The following is a 15,999-nucleotide window of genomic DNA, read 5'->3' on the forward strand; positions in this document are numbered from 1 at the left end:
CAACCCATTTCATATACGGAGTAATTTCTGTTCGTTTTAATTTTTAATGTCGCTCCTTACTTTCAGTTAAAAAAACTAGTTTCTTTTTATGTAATTTCTGAACGTTTTTGAATTAATGCATGTTTGATTTTGGCTCTCCACACATAAATTATTAAAATGAAATTTGCATATTAATTCCTTTTTTGGCTAAATGGCTTTCTCTTAGTTTTGATCAGAGGATTTTGAGAAATAACGGATGGGGAAGGGGGCCTAGTTGCCATGCAATTTTTCGGTTACATAAAAAGGCAACTATAGATTTTAATTTTTAACGAATTTTTTTATTAGGAAAAAATATACATAACTTAAGAATTAACTTACATAGCAAACTTTTATATTCTTTAATTTTTATTATGTATATGAAGGGGTTTGTACCCTCGTTAATACCTCGTTCTTTACACTAAATCGTAAGTTTTGTCCCAATTCTTTAAGAATGACCCCTGGATCAGAAAGGCCGTAGAATAAATAGTTGAAATTACTAAAAATACTATAGCATAAAGAGCGAGGTATTTATCTCCTCCTAAATACCTCGCTCTTTATGCTAAAGTATTTTTAGAACCCCTCATATGCGTAATAATCTCTGTTCGTTTTAAGTTTCAATGCTACTCTTTACTTTCAATTGAAAAAACCTTTCCATGTTTATTTTTTCATTGTTTTTTTATAGTAATTTTAGAAAATCCTGCGCCCTTTTCATTTGAATTTCTGTTCCCCCATGACATATTTCTCCAAGGAAAGATCCTACCACATAGCACCCTCCCCTCAACCCCACCCCCAAAACCAAAAAAAAATCCCTGAAAACGACTGTACACTTCCCAATAACCATTATTATATGTAAACACTGGTCGAAGTTTGTAACTTGCAGCCCCTCCCCCAGGGCCTGTGCGGGAGTAAGTCATTCCCAAAGACATAGTTATTATGGTTTTTGACTATGCGGAACAAAATGGTTATCTCAAAATTTTTATCTGTTGACTTTGGAGAAAAAATGAGCGTGTGAGGGGGCCTAGGTGCCCTCTAATTTTTTTGGTCACTTAAAAATGGTACTAGAACTTTTCATTCCCGTTAGAATGAGCCCTCTTGCGACATTCTAGGACTACTTGATCGATACAATGACCCCTGGAAAAAAAAAACAAAAAAAAAACAACAAATAAACACGCACCCGTGATTTGTCTTCTAACAAAAAATACGAAATTCAACATTTTTATAGATAGGAGCTTGAAAATTTTACTATAGGGTTCTCTGATACGCCAAATGCGATGGTGTGATTTTCGTTAAGATTCTTTGACTTTTAGGGGGTGTTTTCCCTATTTTCTCAAATAAGGCAAATGTTTTCAGGCTCGTAACTTTTGATGACAAAGACTAAATTTGATGAAACTTATATACTTAAAATCAGATTCTTTTTATGTATATTTTAGCATCAAAATTCCGTTTTTTAGAGTTTCGTTTACTATTGAGCCGGGTCGCTCCTTACTACAGGTCGTTACCACAAACTGTTTGATTACACAAAAAACAAGTTTTTTGAACTGAAAGTAAGGAGCAAAATTAAAATTTATAACGAACAGAAATTATCACATCTATGAGGGGGCTGCCCCCTCGTCAGTACCTCGTTCTTTACGCTAAAGTTTGACTTTTTGTTCCAATTATTCAAGAATTACTCCTTATATACAAGCACTGTTTAAGTAAAATTATAAACTTTAAAAATTCAAAAAGAAAACTTTCACCTAACGTCAACTTTTCACCTTCACTTATTCTTAGCCTTAGTGACTTAGTATTATTAACATTAATTTTCAAACCTATTTTAGCTCCCTGAACTCGCAAAACCTCAAAAAAGTCATTCATTTCGCTCACACTCTCATCTAGGATGCTTAAATCATTAGCATAATCTAAGTCCAGAAAAGTTTTCCCTCCCCTTTTGATTCCATGTTCTCTCATTGCCTTCCCTGTGCTCCTGAAGACAAAGTTCATCAAAATGATCCACATAAAGGGGGATAGAATGCAACCCTGCTTAACTCCTGATTTTAAATATACAAGTTTCATCAAGTTTAGTCTTACCCATCAAAAGTTACGAGCCTGAGAAAATTTGCCTTATTTTAGAAAATAGGGGGAAACGCCCCGTCATAGAATCTTAACGAAAATCACACCATCAGATTCAGCGTATCAGAGAACCCTATTGTAGAAGTTTCAAGTTTCAATCTACAAAAATGTGGAATTTTTTATTTTTTGTCAGAAGGCAGATCACGGATGCGTGTTTATTTGTTTGTTTGTTTTTCTTTCCCCAGGGGTGATCTTATCGACCCAGTGGCCCTAGAATGTTGCAAGAGGGCTCATTCTAACGGAAATGAAAAGTTCTAGTGCCCTTTTTAAGTGACCAAAAAATTTGGAGGGCACATAGGCCCCCTCCCACGCTAATTATTTTCCCAAATTCAATGGATCAAAATTCTGAGATACCCATTTTATTCAGCGTAGTCGAAAAACCTTATAACTATATCTTTGGGGACGACTTACTCCCCACAGTCCCCGTGGGAGGGGCTACAAGTTACAAACTTTGACCAGTACTTACATATAGTAATGGTTATTGGGAAGTGTACAGACGTTTTCAGGGGATTTTTTGGTTGGGGGAGGAGTTGAGAAGAAGGGGATATTTTGGGGGAGCTTTCCATCGAGGAATTTTTCATAGGGGAAAAATGTCCATGAAGGGAGCGCAGGATTTTCTAGCATTATTAAAAAAAAGAAAAACGTCCAGAAATTAAACAAAAAAAACAAGTTTTTTTTATATGAAAGTAAGGAGCGACATCAAAACTTAAAACGAACAGAAATTACTCCGTATATGAAAGGGGCTTCTCTCTTTACGCTAAAGTTTTTTACTGTTTCAAAAAGTAGAGTTAAGAGAAAGAGTCAAATTTTAGCGTAAAGAGCGGGGCGTTGAGGAGGAAAAGCCCCTTTCATATGCGGAATAATTTCTGTTCGTTTAAAGTTTTAATGCCGCTCCTTACTTTCATTTGAAAAAAATAGTTTTTTTTTTGTTTAATCTCGTACATAGCACTAATCATTTTAATGAATTTTTCTGGTATACCATACAATATAAGACCTTCGCTAAAGCTCTTCTATCAACAGAATAGGACGCTTGCTCATAATCTATAAAACTGAGGACCTAAGGTGTTTGATAGCTCAAGTACTTCTCAATTATTAACCTAACAGTGAAAATTTGGTCGGCACGTCTTTTACCCTTACTAAAACCGCACTGTTCTTCTCTTATAACTTTGTCTCAGTCTGCAACTACAGCATTTCTCAGTCTAAAAATATCACGTTGTTAATTCTATCTTACAAAAGAAATCTTCCTTCATGAAATATAATCCAAAGATTAAAGAGGATTTATAGGATAGGGTGTTAGAAGATATTTGACAGCGAGAACAAAGAAATATGCTGTTATATGGTAGCGAGAATTGCAAGCAACAGCTGGGATCAGGACGTATCAAAAAAGAAAGTGAAGACCAAAGAATTGTAGGGTTAGCAGAAACGTGGCAGCGATTATCAGAAAGTGTAGAAATGGCAGTGAAGAACAAAGAAATGCGGTGTTAGAAGACAAGCGACAAGATGAATAAGAACTTGTTAAAAATGAAAGTGAAGAAGAAAGAAATGTCATGTTAGAAGAACAACCCCATCGCAACCTTTGACGCCCGCAAAACCCAGCAAAAATCTCAGGCAGATAGAAGACAAGTGACATAATAAATATATAAATAAAAATAATAAATATATAAAAGCCTTTCCAGTAGCCGTTGATCTCCCAATATTATACACATATATACGTATATACCAAATCTGAATTTTTATTAAAATTTAAAACACACAGAGGGCCCCGCAAAAAACTTCCAATCGGGGCAGCACCTAGTGGATCTGGTCATGTGTGTAGGGGGAAAGGGAAAGAGATATGGAAGGAGGTTCAAACTTATAAGAAAACAAATAATGACAGAAAAAGCAGGGAAGAATTTCATTGGTTATCATGGGAGATAGAAAATATTATTGCAGGTATATAGGCAAATTTAGTCAAGACACAAAATAACACAGAGAGAAGATGAAAATGGAAGAAGCAAAATTATAAACTGGTCGTAACCGGAGGAACAACATGGAGGTGTTTTTTTAGGGGGTGTTCCTCAAGAGTTTTGAATAGCACTTTTATTTGTGTTTTCAGTGAAAAATTGAAAAAAGCCAAATTTTGATGTAATTTTTAAATCTTATTCGAATTTAACTTGCGGGATCTTCATTTTCATTTTCTTGGGGTGTATTTAGTAAAGATATTCTAGAGATTCTGTTAGTGACAATCCTGAAGACACATAGGTCCCCTTTTTAAATAGAACTTGACTCGCACACATATTTCAATGAAGTCTTGATTAAATCAGTATGAACCAGAAAATGAACTATTAAATAGTTACCATCATAAACGTATTCGTATTCATATTCGACTTCTCTCGAGTCAAAAGTAGAAGATGGTTGTAGCAGACTTCTAGGTGTCGTTACGGGAAAATCAGGACGAGGTTGGAACTCAAAATTTTTCTCTGGACGATTCACAAATCGATTCTCTTCGTTATTGCTTGGTCGAGATGGTTCAAATCTATTGGAATTAGGGCGAACAAGGTCAAATCTACTGGATTCCGTTCTTGGTGGATCAAATCTACCAGAATCGGGTCTAGGGGGTCCAAATCTACTCGAATCTGGTCGAGGGGGTTCAAATCGATTTGACTCTGATCTAGGTGGCGCAAACCTGCTTGAATCAGTGATAGTTGAGAAGTCTTGACTCTCAGGCCGTTTTGAAAATGCGGGAACGTTAACTGGTTGCTGATTCTCAAAGCGATGTCTATTGCTGAAAAAAGAAACAGATATTCATGAAATTTCTAAAAAAGTATTATATATATATATATATATATATATATATATATATATATATATATATATATATATATATATATATATATATATATATATTATATAGCTCAATACTACAGTAAATAATATAAGAATTAGCGGTTATACAAATTGATTTTGGTGCCAACCAAATAGTACACGTTGGTGTTCGTAATTTGCACCAAGTTCTACAAAAATATGTTTATAGTGTGTTATTGTGTGTATTTCAGAAGCACATTTTGAAACCAGAAATTTTGGGTTGCACCAGCTCTATTTTGCAGTGAAACGGCACGATATTTACATTACTGGAATCTCATATCTATCCTTTTACTGAGTCAGAAAGATTTGGATTGTTTGCCATCTTTGCTTAAAAAAAACAAACAAGAAAAGTTTCTTTGTCCAATGACTTTCGAACGATGTTGAACGTGCTTTCTAATCTATGAAAATACAAAGCAAATTTTAACAATCTGATTTAGTGACTGAATAAAACGGAGCTCAGAGCTCCGTTTTCAGCCGCCCACATCCAACACGGAGATTGACATGGGTTGCGCAGATTATCGTTTTGAGTGCCGTGCTCAAACCTGATTTGGGTCTTTTGAGAACCCGTCTTCAACCATGCTGTTCTGGCAGTGTTTCCACTATGGGGATTTCCCCCCTAAAATGGGGATTTTTTAGGTCTTTTAGTAGCGAGTTTTTTTTCAGAGATTTGGGGATTTTCTAGGGATTTTACCTCTCCCATGGACTTTTAGGGAAATTTTGGGGGGTTTTCCTTTAATTTGTTCATAATCTTCATCTTCTTGATCAGAAAAGCAGGATAATTCGATTTAGGATCTGTTTCCTTGCGAATTGAACTTGGAATCACAGAGAAGAACTTCTTCAGTTGCTTAAAAAATTTTAACACCACACAGATTTTGAGATGTACAGGAGTCCTAAGTAACAAACTAGCAACAAACAACTGTTTGAAACAGTTCCATGCTGATGTGGGCTTCAAACAATAATTTCAGCTTGGACTGTTCTCGATTAATGGAGTCATATGGTTTGTCATTTTTGGGTTGTTTTTTCATAAGATTATTTGGTAGATAGCCAGTAAATTTTTTTACAGGTCAGATAAATAAAGTTATAATATATTTTCATAGTTTTATAGGGTACGTAGTTGTTCTTACTGTAGTAAATTTTTTTGACAAGCATTGCATGTACGATTCTTTTTCTCCACAGTACTTGTATGATGTTTACGATTTTTGTGTAAAATCAAAAAAACTTGAACTCGAACTTGTAGCCAGCTTTATAAGTACTGACGTGAATAATAGAGGTAGGCTATAACTATTCGAAAACCTCTCTTACCGTTTCATTACCCTAGTTTTTAACAGACAAACAAACTGACAGCCATTTGACAGCCGTTAAAAACAATGGCACATGTTAGGAATCAATGGATTGTGTATTTTTGGCAAGCCTACGTACCCAGGGGAAAATCATGAACCTTCATAGTATAATTGGTAAATTTTTCGTTGTTCATTTTTTTTTTTTTGACTTACAATAAAAGTACCACTCGATGTCTTTTTTACGTTCTTTACAAATATAACAATCACTTCTGTCGCAAATCACTTCTGTCAAATTTAAGCACAATTTGAGCTCTTGAAACCAAAATATTTCTAGTTTTGGGGTATAAACAAAGCTTAAAACATTGGTCTCAGCATTGAACTTCCTGCAGAAGGACTATGTGGAATCAACTAGTGCTTTAGAAATAGATGTGAACAATCGGAAGTTTTAACTTTCCCTTGAAAGCGTTTACTTGGGTCCGAACGGACAAGATTCCTTCTGTACGTCAAGGTCAGATACCGCCGTTCTCCCTGATTCAATCGAAGTAGTTCTCAAAGCTGCACAGGCGTTCCATGTCAAAGCAGTAGGCCAGATACAGAAAAGGTTCCATTTCGAAGACGACATTTACAAATATGCTGAAATGGTTGACCCAGTGTCAGCCCAATCACTTCAGCCTGCCTCTCTGCTACCTTTTGTTAGGAAGTATGGACAGATCCCATGGGACGGAACCAAAACCGAGCAGGAGTGGAGGAGGCAGATCCTCATCGATATTGAAAACGTCAAAACAATGGATGCCGTGACCTGCTGGTGTTTGGTATTGGTGAAAAAAAAAAATGCTGCCGGAACAGAATTTGTATCCTAACCTGAAACCGACAGTATTATTTATTTCCACTGTTCCGTTTTCAAATGTCTATGTCGAGAGGTTTTTCAGTGCTGTAAAAGTAGTAAAAACTGACCGTCAGAATAAATTGAAAACATAAACTTTGCGGGGGATTCTAAAAACAAAATATGGAATGAAAAGGGCTCAAGAAAGTGTGGAATGTGAAGATGATCAGTTACTCCATCACATGAGAACGGTGAAAGCTTCAGCCACCATACAAAAAATGTTGAAGACACATCAGGGGAAGAAAAGGTCTGATTACGATGATCAGTTACTCCATCACATGAGAACGGTGAAAGCTTCAGCCACCATACAAAAAATGTTGAAGACACATCAGGGGAAGATAAGGTCTGATTACGTTTTACAAGTTACGATTGAACAGTATTAAACAGCTTGTACTTTAATCTACATTACAGTATTACATTTTCTTTTCTATTTCCTTAATATTATTTGAAGTATATTTGAAGCTATTTGTATTTGGCTGATGATTAAAAAGCACTTTAAACGGCATGACAAGACATTCTATTATGGTAGTGATAGCTAGACTTCAATCTAAGAAGCCAAAATATGTTACCTTTCAATGGTACGGGTAAAATGAGATAGGGAGAAGCGGTTCAGGGAATAATTAGAAAATAGGAGATTTTTAGGAATTTTGGAACTGAAGATGGGGAATTCTAGGGATTTTTAAGCTCCTTATTAGGGATTTAAAAAATGAGAAAGTGGAAACACTGTATACTGGCTCAGTCAAATTTTGAGAACCCGTGTCCAAGACGCTTGGAACTCGTAAGATGAATTTTTTTTTAAATTTGACGTGTTTGAATCCGCTAAAAAACGCTTTAGACCCGGTGCCTGAAAACATAACTCTGAATTTCAGCATGTCAAAACATTAAAACCGTAAGATTAAAGAAAAATAGCCGACAATTTGCACATAAGCCCTAACACTGAATTGATGTAAGGATAACTGTTCTCTTGAGAATACCGCGCATGAACCAGAATCTTTTACAAAACACAAACTTAGATTATTTAAACGGAAAAATCGGCAACAATATCAAGAAAAAAAGACTTGCTACCATTTGGCTTTCGTGTTTATAATAGCTATTTAAACATCATCACGGTTGTCAAAACATAAGCAACTGAAAACACCGCAAAAGGAAAACTCAGGCGTTCACAGTATTAACTATAGATCTGTTTACTGCGGATTTCAAAAAAAAAAACTAAATCAACCCAGTGATCATGCGCAGGGATGCTTGATAGCAGTATATTTTCTTATGTGAAGGAAATGCATTGAAGTCTCAGACTTAGAAAAAAAGAGGCTGAACTCTGCAAAATTTCGCCATCAGATTTCGCCGTTAACCCGGAGGCAGCAAAAATATTAGGACGGAATTTTTTTTCAGAAAGATTCTCGCCTCTATTCCTCTTTGGAATAGAGGAATTGGAGTCAACGATCTAATAACCATCAATGAAATTTTAGCACAACGGAGGAAAATACAGTTGAGTCTGGTAGATTGGTTCGATTTTTAGTGTAGGCACCTTTGACGGCAAGAGGTAAGTGGGCAGAAATTTGTCTCTTCTTATAGGACAAAAATCCAAAAAAAAAAATTCGTGCGTCGTTTTGAATTTATTCGCAAGTGTTACTATATTTGGCTCGGGCATTATTGTTCAGCGGTAAAGGAGGGGCCGTATATGGTAGCCAACACAACCTCAAATTTTGCTGGCATTATAGCCTTTCATGACTATTTGTATTTATTTACTGAGTTTAAACACAACTTGGATGACGTGTTTAAAAGGCAATACATAAAATATAGTAATTAGACGAAGCGATAAATAAGTTTACGAAGTCAAAATTATCTTTAGATTCAACTGTAAAACGAGTAAATGAAAAGAATCTATAAAATTTACAAAAAACAAGAAATCAGAAATTATGGAACAGATAAGATAACAATACTAAGCATGAAAAGTGAAAATCTATTATCGAAGGTTTTGTTTGATTTGGCCGTAGACATAATTTTCAAGTCACGAATAAGATTAGCTTCAGTTTAATTTGGGAACTTGGTAATATTTAGGTAAATTCTGCAAAATTAACTGTTGTAAGTTTCAGAACCGTTGGGCAAGGCCGTATGCAGGTGGGGAGGACTATGTTTGACCCCTCCTCCCTCGATTTTTTTGTCAAACTAGTGAGACCGTAACTAAAAAGCATATAGACAAGTTTTTGATGCGTTTTTCAAGTTCTTCGTTTCTCCACCCCTCCCCCAAAAAAAATACTGGATACGCCCTTACCTATGGTTGGTGTTTCTACTTTTTTCGGTGTTTTTTAGAATCTTAAAACTTTGGAGATTCGTGAACTTGCGCATTGAGTGGCTCATTAGAAAAACAATCTATTCCACAAACTGGAAATAATTCTGCAGTAAAAAAATGCCGTCATCTATACCAGGGATATGATTTTCACAATCAAAGAAGAATATTTTGAAAAACAACGGGTATACAGCCAAGAGAAAGAAAGAGTAGAGCAATTAGGCGAGTATTTCAGCTGTATACGAATAAATTTTTTGGCTATATCTGTTCTTGTTCTTTTTATTAAAATCGGAACTTACTTTCCAAACGTACCTCGTACAAGAAGGCATCCTCAGCGTTGAAAAAAAAAGAATTTAAACCATAACAAATTTAAAAATGAAAAAAAAAAATTGAAAATGAATAATGAAGAAAAAAACAAACAAATATATACAGCAGCTGCTACGTGAAAGTTGAAAAATTGTAGAATATAACTAAAACTACTACAAATTAAAAAAAAAGTTTATTTGGCTGGGATGTATACGAATAAAGTTTTTGGCTATATCTGTTCTTGTTCTTTTTCTTCAAATCAAAACTTACTTTCCAAACGTACCTCGTACAAGAAAGCATTCTCAGCGTTGAAAAAGAAAGAATCTAAACCATAACAAATTAAAAAAGAAAATCAAAATCAAAAATGGAAAATGAATAACAAAGAAAAAATCAAACAAATATGTACAGTAGCTGCTCCATGAAAGTTGAAAAATTGCAGAATATAACTGAAACTACTACAAATTAAAAATAATTAATTTGGCTTGGATCAAAATATTATGTACCTGTTCTGGTTGTACTATGCGACTACAAATCCATAGTATTATATGAACAGAGCTTTGCGTTTTTTTGTTGTTGTGAAGGTGAACAGGTACACCTGTTCTGTACCTGTTCTGGTTGTACTATGCGACTACAAATCCATAGTATTATATGAACAGAGCTTTGCGTTTTTTTGTTGTTGTGAAGGTGACTTTCACCTGTTCTGGTTGCGACTACAAATCCATAGTATTATATGAACAGAGCTTTGCGTTTTTGTTGTTGTTGTGAAGGTGACTTTCACCTGTTCTGGTTGCGACTACAAATCCATAGTATTATATGAACAGAGCTTTGCGTTTTTGTTGTTGTTGTGAAGGTGACTTTCACCTGTTCTGGTTGCGACTACAAATCCATAGTATTATATGAACAGAGCTTTGCGTTTTTTTTGTTGTTGTGAAGGTGACTTTCACCTGTTCTGGTTGCGACTACAAATCCATAGTATTATATGAACAGAGCTTTGCGTTTTTTTGTTGTTGTGAAGGTGACTTTCACCTGTTCTGGTTGCGACTACAAATCCATAGTATTATATGAACAGAGCTTTGCGTTTTTGTTGTTGTTGTGAAGGTGACTTTCACCTGTTCTGGTTGCGACTACAAATCCATAGTATTATATGAACAGAGCTTTGCGTTTTTGTTGTTGTTGTGAAGTTGACTTTCACCTGTTCTGGTTGCGACTACAAATCCATAGTATTATATGAACAGAGCTTTGCGTTTTTTTGTTGTTGTGAAGGTGACTTTCACCTGTTCTGGTTGCGACTACAAATCCATAGTATTATATGAACAGAGCTTTGCGTTTTTTTGTTGTTGTGAAGGTGACTTTCACCTGTTCTGGTTGCGACTACAAATCCATAGTATTATATGAACAGAGCTTTGCGTTTTTTTGTTGTTGTGAAGGCTTGATGTGACTTTCACAAAAACAGGCTAAAAAATTTTTTGTGTTTGTTGTCGGGATTGAAGAAACTTATTCGTTGTATTTACGAAACTTATTCGTAAATGCACTTAGGAAGGGATAAGTGGGGCAAAAGGAGGAGGGTCTCTTTATTTTTTCTTTCAGCAAATGTGCATTGACATTACATGCTATCACTACATTGACATATCACTACTTGCTATCACGACATTACATTGACATCATTGCATTTTACATGCTATCCCTTTTCAAACAGCAATATCTAATGCTGTAATCATTTTTAATCGTACAGCTCAGGCACTCAGATTCTTATCAAATAAAGTACCTCGTGATTTCTCTGTCAACTTCTTATAAATATTTAGATTTATATTAATTAGAATATGGTCGTTCATCGAGCAAAAACGATAAGCCATCGTGCCCAAAATGAACAAACATTTCTCGCGTTTTCACAATTCATCAGAAAAGATAATTTCCCTAATTTAACAGAAGTTCTCCGCCACCTTATGCACATATCGGAGCGCCCTTTATTTTGTCATGCGTGACACACTTCCACCACGCCAAGGCTCTTCGTATCATGCCGGGCATATTTAGCATCACCCGGAGCACGCTTTTGCCACGCATGGTGAATGCCACCTGCTGTACAAAATTTTGGAATAGATAATCCCTCGGTATTTTTTCTATTACTTAAAAGGAAAAGGAAATCTACAAAAATTGTCTTATGTCGGTGAATAATGACTTCATTTTGATATGTACTACATAAAATTATGTTAGGTAATTTTGTATTACCAGCATTAATTTTCTTTTCTAATTTACCTCGTACGAATCGAATATACCTATGTGGATTTGAGTAGTCGATTCAGATATATTAAAGAATTTCTTCATTCCTTCGATTAGCTGCGACAAAAGCGTGGAATAGAAAAAAGCCTGTACCCTTTCGTTATGATCACGACGGACTAATAGCTATTATGGCACATGACACTCAAAATTAAACTGCATGTTCAGTAGCGTGCTCACGAAAATTTGTGGTAGCAGAAGGGGTGGCAAATATACTTTTCGAAATTGGGAGGGACAATTTCTTTCAATTTCTTCAGTAAAATACGAAAAAAGGCATGTTTCAATGAAGAAAACTGAAAAAGGTATTTTTCAAATCTAGGAGGGCAAGAAACATAGAGAGCCCCCTGCCCCTTCCCCCACCCACCCAAATGATGCTACTGTGCATGTTGCCTGTGTGAACTACACACTGTTTTTGCCTCTGATCTTCTCTTAAGTTTATCCATACATACCTTTGGTGTGCAGTCATACTCAGAGCCGCAGAGAGGGATGGGCATAATTGCAGAGGTTTGAGCCTCAAGGAGGGCATCCATGATTTACTTTATTACAAGCATAACTGTATTTAACTTTATTTGCAATAGGAACATTTTGTATCCAAGGATCTTTTACTATTCCTTTTTCCCACTGAATACAAAATAGAAAACCTAAGCTGGATCTGCTACAGAAAGCCAATAGCTAAAGTTCAGTATACAACCCGAATATATAATCGCAAAAGAGGAAATGTTGCGTACAGTCCTTAACCTCTGATACCCAAAGTTACTGCCATGATCTGTCATATTCAGCTGCATCAGCACCGAATTGCTAAGAAAAGTGAGGCAGGGGGATGGACAAGAAGGAAGGTTTCCCTGGGGCCCATTTCAGCCTCCCTATTACATAAATACGTCAGTGAGTAGCCCCTTGTTCCATTTGAAAGACTTACCCGTCAAAAATCCAAAATTCATAGCGGACAAAAGCATTATGTCAAAAATATTTACAGAAAATAAGACTTTTAACCATTTTTTTATAAGCAGTAAAGATACAGTAAAGTTTGTAAAAAATTATTTTGGAGCTTGTGTAGGATCAAGTTTCAATTTATAAATTAGATAAGATCTATTTTTACATGCAATAGTTTTTTCTCGTGGCAGACAAGCGCCAATACATCTAAATTAATTTCTCTTTTTACATCATAAATACCATCATTCAATTTTTTAAATATTTAAGTATCAAGGACGATGAAAATGGGATCTGATTGTTTAGATTACTTAGGTGGAAACTTAAAAAACCATAAATCTTCACAATTAGAAAAATAGGAAATATATTTCTTAATGACAAAAGAACCCTATATGCAGTTACACAGTTTTTGGTAGTAGTGGGAGCCAAATTAAAAAAAATGGGGAAAAAACTAGGAAAAAAAATAGCTAAAAACATAAGCTACCAGAGAGCTCATTTCCTTTGAAGGTTCAGCTGTTTTTATTATCAACAGATTGTAAACTTTATTTTTCTCTGGGGGGGGGCTAAGAGCATCGTCAAATTTAACTGACTGTTTTTTCTTGTTCATTTTCATAGTTCAAAGTTGCAACTCAAACGAAAGCGTGATACAGCCCTAATAGCTTCATTATTTTGAAACAACGAAAATAAAATATTAAAAAATCAGGTTTGATGGTTAAGATGGACCAAAAAAAATTTATTTTGAGACTTCCCGTACTTTAAGTTCCGAGACATAAATTATTCTACCGATTGTGACACCTTGTTTTAAGAACAAAGAAGTATCATCACTAGTGGCATTAATATGTTCTTGTGTGGTATTAATATCTAGTGTCATTAATCTTTTTAACAGAAGAACACTACTTTGCTTTATGTATTGATACAGTTTCATTATATTTCATGGAATCAGTACTGACACTAAAATGGTAGAAAGGAATATATATTTAATCATCACAAGTTTCACACAGTTTGCTTTTATCCCGTTTTAGTGAAAAAAAATCACCATAAACACGTTAGTATAGCTACATACCTAGTTTCATGAAATAACTATAAACACGTTAGTATAGCTATATACCTAGTTTCATGAAATCACAACAAATTGTCAATTACAGATTCAACTACTTTTTATATGTACCAAGTTTTAATTTTTTTCGTAGGATATCGTCAGTGGCGTCAATTCACAGAAATGAAGGGGGGGGCAAAGAGGTATTTTTCAAAATCCAGGGAGGAGGCAGAAAATCCCGGGGATGTCCAATCCCCCCCCCACCAATTGGTACAGCTGGATATCGCAGACACCATCTCATACTTAAACTACTCAGATATAATAAAAGCAATTGTTCAGAAATACTGTAGAATGATTTCAAAGTCTTTTGCAGGGCTTAGACTCCGTAAAAGCATTAAGGGATGTGCTTCTTGCCCCCCTCCTTGTAATAATTACCCATTGCGTCTTACACTTTGTCTTAAAAGACAGGAAACCAGCATAAACAAAATGTCGAACGGATAGCAATTATTAAGATATTAAAAAAATACTACTTTTGCAAGTAAAAAATTTAAGTATGCCTTAAAAGCTGTCTTGAAGGCATCCTTTCACTTCTGAAACACCTCTTCTACAAAACTTATAATTGACTTAGATGAGACAAAAGTATATAGGACAGAACATTATTATGATGGCTCCTAGCTAAAATAAATAAAAAAAACAAGTTTTTCAACTGAAAGTAAGGAGTGACATTAAAACTCAAAACGAACAGAAATTACTTCGTATATGAAAGGGGCTGCTTCCTCATCAACGCCCCGCTCTTTACACTAAAGTTTGACTCTTTCTCTCAACTCTTCTTTTAAAACAGTAAGACTTTAGCGTAAAGCCGGGTCGCTCCTTACTACAGTTCATTACCACGAACTGTTTTATAGCTCTATGGATCAATTTTACGTACCCTGAAAATCAACAAACGGAACCAAAATACGTTCTTTTTGCGAATTAGCCCTTTTTAGTAACAATTCGAAAAGAGTACAAGTTTCAAGCCCTCCCCACCCAAAATATTTCCGCCCCTCTTCTCTTATATTTTGAAAAAGGTCTTTTCCGTTATTTTGAAAAAAATCTTAAAGCTACCAAATTTCTCAAATGACATTTCCTTTGAGCTGATCTTTTAAGTTTTCCTAGTAAGTATACTAAAATATTTTTATTTTATATGTATGCTAGGCATCCTTTCACTTTTGAAACACCTCTTCTACAAAACTTATAATTGACTTAGATGAGACATTCTGAGGGCTCCTGGCTAAAATAGCTGTATGAATAAATTTTACGTGCCATGAAAATCGGCAAAATTAACTAAAATACGTTCTTTTTGCGAATTAGCCCTTTTTAGTAACAATTCGAAAAGAGTACAAGTTTCAAGCCCTCCCCACCCTAGATATTTTCGTCCCTCTTGCCTCATATTTTGAAAAATGTCTTTTCCGTTATTCTGAAAAAAATATGTTTTTGCTATTTTAATTGACAAATTGAAAAACTAAAAAATTGATCCTCTTTACATTCAAAAACATATCCCCCTTTCCAACAATGTCGTGAATTAAAGCTACTGTGATGGGCTATCATTTTTAAATAAGACATTAAGACATCCTAACATTCTTTAGATTCCGACAGAATTACGTTGTCAAAAAGAATTTTAAGCCAGACAAGTTTAAGGTGGTATCTTAAAGGATTGCCCAGCTCGTCCATTACATACTTTTTTGAAGTTTGTGTGGCCAAACTATCTAGAAATGATTGAACGTTCTCGCTATAAATTGTAGATCCTAGGTTAGAAATCTGAATAAATGACATAAAACTAAAAGCCAACTTTCCCAGAAATTTTAAGAAAAACATTTAATTTCCCCCTTTTTCTGGAAATAAAGATATTCAGTTTCAATGAAACTAGTATCATCAGAGAATCTGAATTTTTTTCGATCAAATGGAGCTATATGTCCTATTCAAAATTCAGAACGGGCAGTCCCTTAAAAATTTTCTAGCATACCTACTAGGAAAACTTAAAAGATCGGCTCAAGGG

The 15,999-nt window shown here is 35.0% G+C and overlaps 1 protein-coding gene across 4 annotated transcripts in view; it reads right to left on the reverse strand.

The window, feature by feature from the left end:
- Nucleotides 1-15,999, reverse strand: part of LOC136036058 (uncharacterized) — a 159,797-nt gene that overhangs the window by 48,324 nt on the left and 95,474 nt on the right. For all 4 annotated transcript variants that reach the window (XM_065718016.1, XM_065718014.1, XM_065718012.1 and 1 more), the window contains one exon: nucleotides 4,464-4,891. In XM_065718016.1, the coding sequence (XP_065574088.1) occupies nucleotides 4,464-4,891 (428 nt within the window). The remainder of the gene's footprint in view (nucleotides 1-4,463; nucleotides 4,892-15,999) is intronic.

Source organism: Artemia franciscana, chromosome 15 (genome assembly GCF_032884065.1).
Source record: "Artemia franciscana chromosome 15, ASM3288406v1, whole genome shotgun sequence".
Lineage (NCBI taxonomy): Eukaryota > Metazoa > Arthropoda > Branchiopoda > Anostraca > Artemiidae > Artemia > Artemia franciscana.